Genomic DNA, 13765 nt, shown 5'->3' with positions numbered 1-13765 from the left:
CAGCACTCGGGAGGCAGAGGCAGGCGGATCGCTGAGTTGAAGGCCAGCCTAGTCTACAAAATAAGTTCCAGAACAGCAAGGACTAAACAGAGAAACTCTGTCTTGAAAAACAACAACAACAACAACAAAAAACAAACAAACAAACTAATTTTAAAATCAAAGATAAGGAATCCTTATTTGTTTTGGTTAAATCATTATTTGTTTTGGTTTCTTCTTGGCAATAGGAGAAGTTAAGGCTTCAAGGCCAAATAACAGAAGGAAGCAACATGATTAAAACAATTGCTTTTGGCCGCTACGAGCTGGATACTTGGTACCATTCTCCCTATCCTGAAGAATATGCACGGCTGGGGCGCCTCTACATGTGTGAATTCTGTTTAAAATACATGAAGAGCCAAACAATACTCCGCCGACACATGGTATGTTCTCTTGAGTTCCACTGTTGTGACCATGGCCCTGAAGGTACTGTGAGGTGATTTTCCAGTTGTGTCCTAGAGATGACATAAGTGTCTAAGAGATGACATCTCCCAAGTGTCCATAGCAATGGAGTGGAGACTGAAGGAATTGAAATTTACATTTCAGGGTGACTGTCCGCCAGGACCAGTGCTGTATGGGCACATTAACTTCATCCTATTCACAAACATCTTTTTTCTTTTTCCTTTCGTTTTTGTATCTTCCTCAGAATATTAATTTCCCCTCCCTACAGTTTGAGTTTGTCCCAAACTCCAAGAAGATAAATATGACAGGACAGTGTGGCTTATATTTTTAGGTGGTGGGTGTCTATGAAATGTGTGTTGAATGAATGCATATATCCACTTGTAATGGATGATAAAAGTAACAGAATTGATTGATAGTTTGTATTTCTGAACGTTCTTCATATTAAAATAAGAAAGATGTGCACACCTTGGTCTAGTGAATTGTGAGTATAAAAGTCAGATTTCAGGAAATGCAAGCTTGCTTATGTTCCCATTGCCACAGGTGTAATCACTGAAATGGCTTCTTTGGCTGGGCTAATGTTTTAAACAAATAGCTGTTGCGTGGGTTTGGTCATCATGGAAAGAACTGGCAGGAATAAGTGTAGCAGGCTTTCATGGACCACCAGCCCCCAAATCAGGACACAGAGACTTAGTATTAGTTACGAATGCTCGGGCTTAGTTTAGGCTTGTTCCATTAGCTCTTACAACTTTTTAAATCTGTTTCTCTTCATCTCCATTTTGCCTCAGGGCTTTTTACCTTTCTTTCATTCTGTATGTCCTACTTTCCTGCGTATCTGGCTGGCTGGTGTCTCCCTCTCTTTCTCCCCTTGAGCCTAGATTCCTCCTCCTACTTATTCTCTCTGCCTGCCAGCCCCACCTATCCCTCTGCTGCCTAGCTATTGGCCTTTCAGCTTTTTATTAGGCCAACCAGGTGCCTTAGGCAGGCAAAGTAAAACAAATGCAACACATCTTTACATAGTTAAACAAATATTCTGTTCCTCAACAAGTAAGGGGAGGAGATAGGAACATAGATGAAACTTTGAAACATTTCTAGTTAATAAGTTTTTGAGTTAGCTGTGAAGATTAGAACAGGGTATCCAGGCTCTAAGCACACACACACACACACACACACACACACACACACACACACACACACACACACGCATGCAAGCACTCAAGCCCTCTGTTAGAGAGGAAGTGCAGTCTCAACTTACTGAGTAAGTACTAAACCATCTACTGTACCATCAAGCTACATTCCCAAACCTGGAGCATAATTCTTGGAGGGCGTGTATATGATTTTTGTTTGTTACAAGTCGGGTCTTTAGCTCAGGCTACCCTTAAACTTGTAGCTGTTTTCCTATCTCTGTTTCTTGAGTACTGACATTACCATTGTGGACCAACCACTATGTCCAGTGGAACTTTATTTATTTATTTATTTTTAAGATTTATTTATTGTGTATTATGTATACAATGCTCTGCCTGCGTGCCAGATCTCATTACAGATGGTTGTGAGCCACCATGTGGTTGCTGGGAATTGAACTCAGGACCTCTGGAAGAGTAGCCAGTGCTCTTAATCGCTGAGCCATCTCTCCAGCCCGGAACTTTATTCTTGAGTTGTCAAAAAGTAGTAAATTGTTTAATAAGAAAATTTCTATATGTGTGAGCTTGTGTGTGTGTGCGTGCGTGTGTGCATGCATGCAGATGTGTGCACATGTGCATACACACCATGGCATACATGTGAAAATGAGAGAACAACTTGTGGGAGTCAGTTCTCTCTTGCTATGTAAGTCCCAGAATTGAATTTGAGTCATCAGGCTTGACAGCAAACACCTTTACCTGCTTGGAACTTTTCACTGGCAGGGTAAGAGAACTTGGCTTGCTGCCTAAGATGCTGCGTACTATCTTCACCATGAATTGAACATTTTGGGACTAAGAAAATGGGGTTACTTTGGAACCAAGTGCCTTCCAGCTTCCTACTGCTTAGCCAGGCCTCCTGCCTTTTGAGATAAGTCATAGAAGGGCTTTCTTTTCTCTTTCTAACATATGGCAGGAGGTGGGCAGCTATCGAGCGGCTCATGCTCTTCATCACTGTGGATCTGTTTTCCAGTCTGAAAACAGATGCTGGAGGCAGCATGGTAATGGGAAATGACTGGGAAAGGTGAGCGTAACATACTTAGCAACACTAAGCTGCCAGAATAAGCTGCTTAAGAATTTCCTGTTGGCATGAGACATTTTATTGTAAGCAAGGATATTCTTATTTATCTGGCTTTTACGTTATAGGTGATTTAATATCTTGGGCTGAGATAATGCCAAAAATAATCCAGACAACGTGAGCCAAACAGCCATAGAAATGCCATAGATATAGTGCAACAGCTTAAGAAGGCTTTAACTTTTCTGAAAACAATTGATTTCACTGTCCTCAAGTGTGTTCAACTGTCCATTAACTCAGATAACCAGTTTTAACCTGCAGTTCCTTTTCCCTCTGAAGGAACAGGGTTGTAGAAAAATCTGATTGCTTCATGTGGACTCCATTCTCTTGTAGGCCAAGTGTGTATGGAAACACCCCCCTGGTGATGAGATATACCGCAAAGGCTCCATCTCTGTGTTTGAAGTAGATGGCAAGAAAAACAAGGTAAAAGTGGTGACTTGAGAGAAAGAGGTGCTAGGGTCACGCATTGGTGGGTTCCCAGGTTTGTTTGGTTTTCACAAAACATTTGTGTGGACTAGGGATTAGTTCTGTTTCAGGATAGTGCTGGTTTGGCCGTTCTTTGCTTTGGGTGTTTTCTAAACTCTTCTAGTCTCTGACCCCCCACATAAACTCTTTCTCTGCTTCCAGATCTACTGCCAAAACCTGTGCCTTTTGGCGAAGCTTTTTCTGGACCATAAGACGTTATACTATGATGTAGAACCTTTCCTGTTCTACGTTATGACAGAAGCAGACAATACTGGCTGTCACCTGATTGGATATTTTTCTAAGGTCAGCAGGATCTGGTGATTTAGAAGCTTAACAACCACAGCAGCATTATGGGTATTGGCGTTAGAGGGCTCAGACCTCTGATGGGGAAGCAGACAATGGTGATAGGCTTCCTGTAAGCCAAAGAAGGCGGCGGCGGCCAGCACACGTATGACAGATAGCTTCATGAACATATTCTGTCTAGGTTCTTCTTCTGTTACCCAGTGGCCCTGGAATTACTATGCAGCCTAAACTGGCATGAAACCCAGGATAGTCCTCCTGCCTCAATCTCCAAAGGGCTGGGATTACAGACGTGAACCGAGATACTTGGCTGATACTGTTATTAGAAGGTTCTAGTTTATTCGATTTCTGTACTTGTGGATTGGAGCTGCTACTGGCCTGGACCCTTCCTGTGAATTTAAAACACGTCTTGTAGTCGAGCCAACTCTGCTGGCTTTGCCTTCCTCCTTGTTAGGTTAAAACCAGGAACATATTCTAGTTGCTTGTTCTCCAGCTGGGTCATTGTAGCATGACTAGTCCCTCTAGTGGTAATACCTCTTCATCTTTAAAAGGTACAGGACCACCACAGTGGCCTCCAGCACTATTTCAGAAGTACTTTTGTCCATCTGTTCTCTGTTGTGTGGTCCCGATCTAGATGTTTTAGTGCCCGAGGTTGCTGGGATCTACAAGACAGAGAGAGAAAAGTATAACAGAGTAGCTCAGGAATGGACTCAGAAGTGTGCGATTTAATTAAAGAAATGACTGGATAACCTCTAAGAATAAAGCTGGGGAACTCTGAAGGAGGAAGGCCTTTTGATTTGACTGCTTTCTGTGAGCCCACACCTCATCTTCCCTGTGCACATGTTTACCTGACACAGCCATGCTGTGTGTTATACACACTTGAAACAACAAACTAGAAATACTGTACTTCTGTACCAACATCGCCTCCCAGCAGGGAAGTGTGTGTGAGAGAAGCCAGTTCTCCAGGCTTGGTAACCTAGGTGTGAGACTGAAAGCTTTCCTTACTGACCTAAATTTGATAATGGTAAGATGGGAGGGGTGCTTGGATGCGAGGAAGAAGCTCCAGTGACCCGTAGGGGATTGTTAAGTGGAATCCAAAGCAGGGTGAAGAAGAACAAGAAGCTGTTTCTGTATTCATTTCACCCTGAAGGACCTACAGCTTAGGTGAGGGCTATGACCAAACAGATTAAACGCTGCCTGCGTGCTGTATTTTAACGTCTGAGTTTAACTGATGGACATTTCAATGGACTGGAGCTGTTAGTACATAGAGTGTAAGGGCTTTCTTCCCAGCACTCTCACATCCCTGCTCTTCTTTCAGCCTGCCTCTCTTTAGCCCCTTTCCATAACCTTTGGTTTGTATGTGGTCTCTCAGTTAATACGTAGCTAATACCTCTTATTTTTCTTATGTTTTTAACTGCTGTAGGCCTATTTCAATGTAAGGGTGAAAATTTATTTGATGGAAATACTTGTGTAAAGACCCAGTTGCTCCTCTGGAACTTGTACATTCAAGAATGATTAATCTGTGTAATAAACTGATAACTACCATTATTACATATTTAAAAAAATATGTAAGACCAGATCCAGCTGAAGGTTTTCTTTCATTTTGTTGAGGCAGCCTCCCTATGTAGTCCTGACTGGCCTAGAACTCACATAGATCCACCTGCTTTTGCTGCCTCGGTGCTGGGATTAAAGGCCACCATAGCTGTGGTTGGGGGTTTTAATGTATTTAACAGTTTTAAAGTAATGTAACAACTTAATTAAAGTAAAAAACAATACAGCATACAATTCATTCCTTAAACTGTACAGGGCAGTGGCTTCTAATACAATGACAAGTTGTGTGACTGGTGCAGTCCTCACTTTCCTTTGTTTCAAGAAGAAACACTGCAGTCTGTTCCTGTTTCCTCTGACCTTCCTGGCCCCTCTTACAAATTGGCTTATTCTGGATATTTATAAATGGAATCAGCTATTGTGTGATTTGGTTGTATTTTGATCTTCAGGGGAATTCTGTTTGGTGTCCTGTCTTCCCAGTGGGCAAGCTGTCTCTGAACGGTGCTTCTTAAAGAGGGTTTCCAGTAGGTTGTCCCAGCAATCTTAGCATTGGCGTGCTCTTGGAGTTGTCTCCCTAAATTGACACTGGAGGTCTGAACTGGAGACATCCTTAGGTTAATAGCCCTCACCATCATGATGTGGTAACAGCTGTGGGTGTCATAGTCACTTCCTAGGACTAACAATAATTTAATTTTACAAGGCCTTATAGCCTTATTTTTTTTATCTAGGAAGGGGGTGATTGTGGTGGTGAAATTTTTGTTCTCAGTGCCTCATGATCTGCTTGTCTGTTCTTGATTTTAGGAGAAGAATTCATTTCTCAACTACAATGTGTCCTGTATCCTTACCATGCCTCAGTATATGAGACAGGGCTATGGCAAAATGCTCATTGATTTTAGTAAGTGATGTTGCTGAGCATCAGCTCTTCAAGGCTGGAACCCTGGGGATGTTGTTGGTCACTTTTGATGTGTGCTCTTGGTAGTTTGGAACATGTAGTGGAAGTACCCTGACAGCTAGTCACTGAATGAACAAAGGGAGTGGGGACTACGATGACAATGACACGAACATTTACCAATGAATACAGAACCAGGAGTTGCTACTGAATCAGTAGGAGTTGCAGAGAATAATAAAGTAAGCTCTGCAGGATTATCCCATTTGAGACTGAGACAGCACAGATGCGTGCCTAAGGCTTAAACCTGTCCTTTGATGCCTGGGATTTCACTTATGTAAGCACTTACAGAGGTAATCCATGTACCTGATGCGTGCTTTGGGCATTATACTCACTCTTCATTAATCATGGGTATTGGGTTTGAATTTGTCTACCCACTAATGTGTACCTCCCGGATTAATGGGGGGAAGGGTCTTATTACACTTGCTTGTTGGTTTGGAGGGTATATGTGGGGATCAGAAGACAACTTGCAGGAGTCTTCCTCCTCCATGTAGGTTCTGGGTTTGAAGTAAGATCGTCAGCTTGATGAAAAGTGCCTTAATTAAACTGTTATTTAAAATGGTTGTGAGCATTGTGCTGAAGTGATGATCTTTAGCACAGGAAGACTGATAATGCAGGGATTAGATAAGCTCTCTGCAGACATGAATTAAAGTACTATGAGTTACGAGAGCAGTACCTCTGAATCAGCAGAATGTGTTGTAAGATGTTTTTAAACAGAAGAGAACTTTATACATGGAAAGTTTGATGGCTCTGATCAGAGGCTCTCAAGAAGCAAACTTCACTCTCCTGTGAGCAGTGGTCCAGTGTTCCTGAGTCAGCATTCCCAGTGCCTGTAGAGCATAACCACTGGGGCCGACAAGAATCAGCTGTGTGCTGCCAGCATCTGTCATTGAATTTTAGTCAGAGGAAGGATGGAGGTGCGGCTGAGCTGGCTCAGGGAGTGAGAGCACTGGCTGCTCTTGCAGAGGACCCAGGTTCAGTTTCTAGCACTCAGACAGCAGCTCACAACCAGCTGTCACTCCAGGGGATCAAATGCTCTCTTCTGGCCTCCACACATTGTGCACATACATTAATTCATACATGTAGGCAGACACCCATACACATAAAATACAAATAAATGTTTTTCAGTCTTTTTTTTTTTGTCATGGGTATGTGTGATGTGCATGTGTGTTATGTTCACATGTGATAACGAGAAGTTGATGGTGTCTTCCTCCATTTTTTTATTTCCTTATTGACAGCATCTCTCACTAAACTGAGAACTCACTTTGACTAGTCTAAACTAGTCTGCATGTCCCAGAGATCCCACCTATGCCTCCAGAAAGCTGAGGTGACTGGCAGCCACCATGCCTGGCCTACTTTTATGAGGGTTCTGGGGATCCAGACTCTGGTTTTTAATGCTTGCATGGAAAGTACTTTATCTGCTGAGCCATTTCTCTAGCCCCTAAAAAAAAAAAAAAAAAAATTAATATTTATTTATTTATTTTGGTTTTTTGAGGCAGGATTTCTATGTATAACAGTTCTGGCTGTTCTGGAACTCACTCTGTAGACTAGGCTAGCCTCAAACTCACAAGATCCACCTGGCTCTGCCCTCCAGGTTCTGAGATTAAAGGTGTGCACCACTACCACCCGGCCATATTTATTTTTATTTTATGTACATTGGTGTTTTGCCTGCATATGTGTCTATGTGAGGGCTTCAGGTACCCTGGAAGTGGAGTTACAGACAGTTGTAAGCTGCCATGTGGGTTCTGGGAGTTGAATCTGAGTTGTTTGGAAGAGCAGTCAGTGCTCTTAACCGCAAAGCCATTTCTCCAGCCCCAGGTAAAAAAAATTTAAACTAGACATGGTGGATCGAACATATAATGCTAACATTCCTATCTCTAGAGGATTGCCACACTTTCTGGCCAACTTGGTTTAACTTTAAAAAAAGAAAAAGAAATGGTTGTTTTGTTTTGTTTCGTTTTTTTTTGTTTTTCGAGACAGGGTTTCGCTGTATAGTTTTGGTGCTTGTCCTGGATCTCGCTCTGTAGACCTGATTCTGAGTTCAATTCCCAGGTACCTAAATAGTACAAGGAAAGAACTGATTCCTGCAAGTTGTTCTTTGATTTCCCCACCAGTATGCACACAAAATAATTAAACATAATTTTTTAAGGCCCTCTCTCCAAATAAAATAAATAAATAACCAAGTCTGTGTTTTTTCTTGGCAGGTTATTTACTTTCCAAAGTGGAAGAGAAAGTTGGCTCTCCAGAGCGCCCCCTGTCGGACTTGGGCCTCATAAGCTACCGAAGCTACTGGAAGGAAGTGCTGCTCCGGTACCTGCACAACTTCCAGGGCAAGGAGATTTCCATCAAAGGTAGGGTGCACTTGATGACAATGGCCCCTATTCTATTTAATCTGACTGTGACTAGAAAGCATTGCAGAGACCTCACCGCAGGGCTTATGATCCCAGAACTTTGGGTCCTGGGAATGGCTATAAAGTGGTTTCTCCCGTCTGGAGTTGTTAACACTCAGTTCTTGTAAAAACTAAGAGGAAGACCTGGAGAGATGTCTCAGTGGTTAAGAGCACTGGCTGCTCTTCTGAAGGACATGGGTTCAATTCACAGCACCCATATTGTAGCCCACAACCGTATGTAACTCCAGTTCTTGGCACATATGTGCATAGACATACACCCAGGTAAAACACCCATATACATAAAATACATAACATACACATGTGAATATATATCATTTCTTTTAACAATCAAGAAGAAAGACTTTAAGGATTTTGAAACATTGGAATTTTAGGAAAGACATCTGGCCCTTATACAGGAAGAATTTGGGGTTCCAGTTTGACCTTGATTTCTGAGGGGCTCAGAGTAGCTTTTTTTGTTTTGTTTTTTTTTCAACACAGGGTTTCTCTGTGTAGCCTTGGCTGTCCTGGAACTCACTCTATAGCCCAGGCTGGCCTCAAACTCACAGAGATCCACCTGCCTCGGCCTACCAAGTGCTGGGATTAAAGGCGTGTACCACCACTGCCCGGCCAGAGTAACTTCTTACCATTAAATCTGCTTTTGTTAGTTACTTGGGCTGGTCAAACATTCTGATCAGGTAGCCTAAGTACCACAGATTTGGGCTCTGGAAAACTCTATATGAAAGGGAACCTTGGGAGACATGGGTGTGGGGGTCTGTGCTTCAACTGGGATCTCAGTAGTTCCTCTGTTACAGAAATCAGTCAGGAAACAGCTGTGAATCCCGTGGACATTGTCAGCACTCTGCAAGCCCTTCAGATGCTCAAGTATTGGAAAGGCAAGCACCTAGTTTTAAAGAGACAGGTGAGAGTTCCCTCAGCTGCCCGTGGTGTCCTTGGAGCTTAGCAGAGCTCATTGGGCTGCACAGTTTACTTCTCTTAGAGGGTATGACTGGAAGCTCCTTCTAGCCTGTGGAACCAGGACCAGCTGGCAGCAAGGTCCACGTGGCCTTTGTTGCTAAACTTATTTCCTCCTTGTCCTTATCGGAACTTTTGGTAAGCTCTGTCAGATCTGTGTGACACAAGCTAAGCAGCTTTGTGTGGCGTAACACTTCTGCCCGTCCATGCGAGTTCTCATAAGTTCTAGGAGTCTCAGAAGTGGGTTGAGATTATTTTGTCAAATGCCTCCTCAGCTCATGCCCATTTTCCATTTTTAGTTACTTACATGTAATAAGCATACATGGATTAATAGTTTTCAGTTCTCACTGAAGGCAGAATAGGAAGAAATAGATTAGAAAGGAAAGCAGTTTGCAAATCCAAAGATGATATCATGTTTTACCTTTAATATATTATTGGAACCTGGGTGAATCTATTGCTAGTCATTTTGGAATCTGTTTTAAAGTGTGTTAGTTCCATGTATGTAATAATCGCTCCCTTATTCTTCACAGGACCTGATAGATGAGTGGATAGCCAAAGAGGCCAAAAGGTCCAACTCCAATAAAACCATGGATCCAAGCTGCTTAAAATGGACCCCTCCCAAGGGCACTTAAAGTGACCTGACATTCTGAGCCAGCGAGCCCCAGCAGTAGGAATCCGTACCCTAGGGATCTGTCTGTCATTTCTGTTGCTCTTGTGATTGGCAAGTACAGTATCCTTTGGGAAGGCCACCCCCTCAGGACTGTCCTGGCTCCGACCTTCGTGTACTCTGCAGACACTAGTTCTGAGGAACTGTTGTTTCGGCCTCAGTGAGGTTGCCTGGACGGATCTGTATCAGGCTCACGTGCAGATCCTCATAGCACTGACCCAAGGAGTTGTGTTATGGTACTGTACCTGTCCAGTCACTGGTTGTTCCCGCCTCATGCTCTCTATCCCCATGAGGTTTGTTGTGTCCTGAACTTTGTGCTAGTGCTTTTTCCTGCCTGGTCGCCAGACCTCCAAACATGGTTGCCACCGAAGGGCCCTTGACAGTTATTCCTTACATAGTCTTCGTGAAGGGGCGGGGAAGAGGCAGCACTTGTGAGTATATGTGTGTCTACTGGGAGGGGTCCATTCACCTTGATTTCATCTCACAATCACTTATTTTTCTCCATTGTTTGTCCAATGACTTGCCTTTGGTCAGGATCAGGCTGGCCAGAGCTAGGTTCTCCTGAAGCATTCCCAGGGGGTCACAGCCCCTGGTCCAATGAGATGGGGGAAGAGAAAGAGGTGGTGACTTCATGTTCTCCTTTGTATTCACTTGTGGGCACTGGGGCAGTATCTTGCTGGAAAGAAATGGATATTCTTTTTTCCACAGCAGAAAATGCCCCTCTCTTCATTTCCTGCCCCTTTTATGTTGGCAGTTGCCAAGTATTTTAACAGTTTCTTTCGTGCCACATGTTAATTGATTTGTCATACTGCAGATATTCCCACCCGCCTTTGCCAGTCTGGTGTAGGGCAGCTGTACTTCCACATACGTTGCACTGATTTTGTCCAGAGCTTCCTGGGAGAAGTGGAAGGTGGTTGAAAATGACTTCTGTTTCTCAGCCCATGACTCAGCAAGACAGAGTGGCCACACCACTACGGTTTGCTTCCCTTTTCCACAGTGCCTCCCCTACAGCAGGCTGAAGTGCTTCTGTCCCTCCAGGAACTTTATTTCCCTTTTGGGACTTCACCATCATCCTGTTCTCTGGTTTCCTATTTTTAGTGGTGTTAAGTGAAGGAAGAAGTGTTCCCTCTAATTTCTCCCTGTCCCGTTATATAACCTGCTATCTTGGGGCAGCTTTTGATGTCTGACATGTCACCCTTCCCAACTTGGTCTCCTCCAGCACTGCTGTCTTCACGTGGCACCCTCACCACAACCCTAACTCTGGTCATCTGTGCCTTTCTCTTGTCATCTCTGTACACTACTAATACTCACTGTGGGTTGGAGGGAGCTGAGCTGAAGCATGTCAGTGGCAGCCCCTCCAGTTTCAGTGTCACTGTTAAAATTTATCCAAATGCCGCTTCACTGGGGGTTTTCTTAAGGGGTAAAGGCCTTTTACAGATGCTGAACCCTTCCCCACGTGTGGTAGAATGTGCTCTTCTATATCTACTCAATAAAGCATGTTCTCTGCTCATGTCTGGTTAATCTGAGTGTGTGATTGATCTGTGGTTAATGCTTAGTGAAATGTTAGGAGTGGGGTTTGTAGCTGTGCATTGTTTTCCCCTGTCAAACAAATTGTTGACAGAGTCAGTGTTTACTCTGAACTCATAATTGGTAGAACAAATTGAATCTGCCTCCCTTTGGCTCCAGGAACTAGTTATGTACAACAGTGGCCAGCTGGTATAACATTCTTGGATTCTTCTGCCTCTGGTTTAGAATTGGAACCAGTGGAAAGTTAAGGTAGGGAGGAGTACCATGAATGCTCGTAGGAGGCAGAAACAAGTGTGTGCCTTTTCTCCAAGTATGTTCACCAGTAGTGAGCTCTGCCATCTCTAATCATTACCCAACTCAGATTGTGCTTCTGGAAATAATTGTATTTTGCTGTGTTTGCTCGGGCAGGAATAGGAGGTTGGGCACTGCCGTCTGTATGGTGGAAGGGGAGTGTTTGCTGGAGTGGTTTTGCTCACTGGCAGGCCCTCCTACTGCAGTTGGGAAATGCAGTGGAGAAAACCAGCTTCCCCTTCTATTCATCTTAGAACAGGGTTTGTTCAGGTCTCTGTGTTGTAAACATTTGCAGCCGACAGAGGGAAATTTTGTTCTTTCGAGGTTTGAAGATTGGAGGTAGTTAACATGGTCCATGGGAATTGAATGCTGAGGGAGAAAGATACACTGTCCTGGTCCTGTCTCTAGATGGGTCATCACCACTGAAGTCTGGCACTAACCAGTATGCAAGTGTTCACCTCCCTTGACAACCCACTTGACTTTCCTACCTGTAGAAGAAATCTGGAGCAATAGTCTGCAGTTAGTTGTTCCTGGGTCTGATTCCTGATAGCCACTCGGCAGGGGCCTGTGAGGGGTGGCAGTCTGTGTGCTTAGCATTGCTTCCCTAGACTCTTGTATTAGCTCCATGGAGTTTGCTCACACTGGTTATACAGAAGGAAACCAGGAGCCTGCTGCGACACAGGAGCCATGAGGCCATTGTACTGTCCCCCGTGAGAATCTACTACCTCTGCCATTGTCTTCGTCAGCTTCAGTTCCCTAGTGTTTAATCCTCCTTCCTCTGCTAGGTACACACATACACTCGTTAGAAACAGCCATGTTTCTAGAGGCTTCTTTTGAAAGAATACTCATTCATCTGAGAACTTTCAGATGCTGAATGAGAGAGAGCCTTGCTTCTCTTGCCTCCAAAAGCTGTGCTGTGGTGAGGTCTGGTCACCTGATGCCTCTGTTTTCCCATTTCTTATGGGAATAATAAGTCCTGCTGAGGCATTTTTAGCAGTGTAGTATACACTCTGTAGAGCACAGTCGTGCTTCCTACTTGGACTTGGCCGTCATTAGTCCCTGTAGTTCTAGACAGGTAGTGTGGCTGGGATTAGGTACTGCTGGAATGAGTTATCTATTAGGCTGGTTGGTCTGGATCAATGGTTCTCAACCTTCCTAATGCTGCGACCCTTTAATACAGTTCCTCTTGTTGTGATGACCCCCAACCGTAAAACTATTTTTGTTGCTACTTCATAAGTGTAATTTTGCTAGTGTTTTGAATTGTAATGTCAGTATCTGATGCAGGATATTTAATATGCAACCCCTGTGAAAGGGTCCTTTGACCCCCAAAAAAGTCGTGATCCACAGGTTGCAAACTGCTGGTATAGATGTAGTTGAGGCTGTGGAGCATCTGAAACCTATAGACAGAAATAGAACACAATTGGCTTACAGCGCACATCAGTTCTGGGACATGAAACCAATGGCAATGAGCATTTTGGTTGCCTTCCAAGGGTAGTCCTAGACCCTCCCACTCTCCAGAGGGAGAGGGTACCAAGTCAAGTGATTAGAGTGGCCGTTCTTCCAGCAGGGTCAAGCCGCAGGGCGCTGAGCCACGGTCGTCTTTTCTGTTTGTCTCTGCCCTCGTTTGTGGGTACACCTATGCAGATATGCACACATTTGTTTACAGTTCAGGAAATTGCCTTTGAAGTCCCTTCCCACACATGGGATTAATGAAGTCTGACTGAGAAGCCTCCGTGGTAAAGCAGGAAACATGTTCTGGCTGCTTTACTCTTACTCGGGACTCTGAACTAGTTTTGGGTGGTGCTTGAACACAACGGATTCTGGTGAGGGTGAAGTGTAGAGGGAGGTCTGGCTCTGGCTGCTGGGCCTCACAGGGTGTGTGTCTTGAGAATAGAAGATGAGAACACCTTTGCTAAATAATAGGATGTGATGTGTGCTAGGAATTGGATCTCAACTGCTTTTACTTTCAGGTCTTTT

The 13765-nt window shown here is 43.9% G+C and overlaps 1 protein-coding gene across 4 annotated transcripts in view; it reads left to right on the top strand.

Moving 5' to 3' along the window:
- The window catches only part of Kat7 (lysine acetyltransferase 7), a 38369-nt gene extending 26889 nt beyond the window's left edge, over nucleotides 1-11480 (top strand). For all 4 annotated transcript variants that reach the window (XM_059271583.1, XM_059271581.1, XM_059271585.1 and 1 more), the window contains 7 exons: nucleotides 225-416; nucleotides 3016-3105; nucleotides 3310-3450; nucleotides 5797-5890; nucleotides 8146-8292; nucleotides 9144-9250; nucleotides 9834-11480. In XM_059271583.1, coding sequence (XP_059127566.1) covers nucleotides 225-416; nucleotides 3016-3105; nucleotides 3310-3450; nucleotides 5797-5890; nucleotides 8146-8292; nucleotides 9144-9250; nucleotides 9834-9935 — 873 coding nt within the window. In that variant the 3' untranslated portion in view covers nucleotides 9936-11480. The remainder of the gene's footprint in view (nucleotides 1-224; nucleotides 417-3015; nucleotides 3106-3309; nucleotides 3451-5796; nucleotides 5891-8145; nucleotides 8293-9143; nucleotides 9251-9833) is intronic.
- Nucleotides 11481-13765: the final 2285 nt, after the last annotated feature.

The sequence above is a fragment of the Peromyscus eremicus genome, chromosome 8a (genome assembly GCF_949786415.1).
Source record: "Peromyscus eremicus chromosome 8a, PerEre_H2_v1, whole genome shotgun sequence".
Classification (NCBI taxonomy): domain Eukaryota; kingdom Metazoa; phylum Chordata; class Mammalia; order Rodentia; family Cricetidae; genus Peromyscus; species Peromyscus eremicus.
The sequence above is the reverse complement of the archived record's forward strand: the minus strand, read 5'-3'. Positions and strand labels throughout refer to the sequence as shown.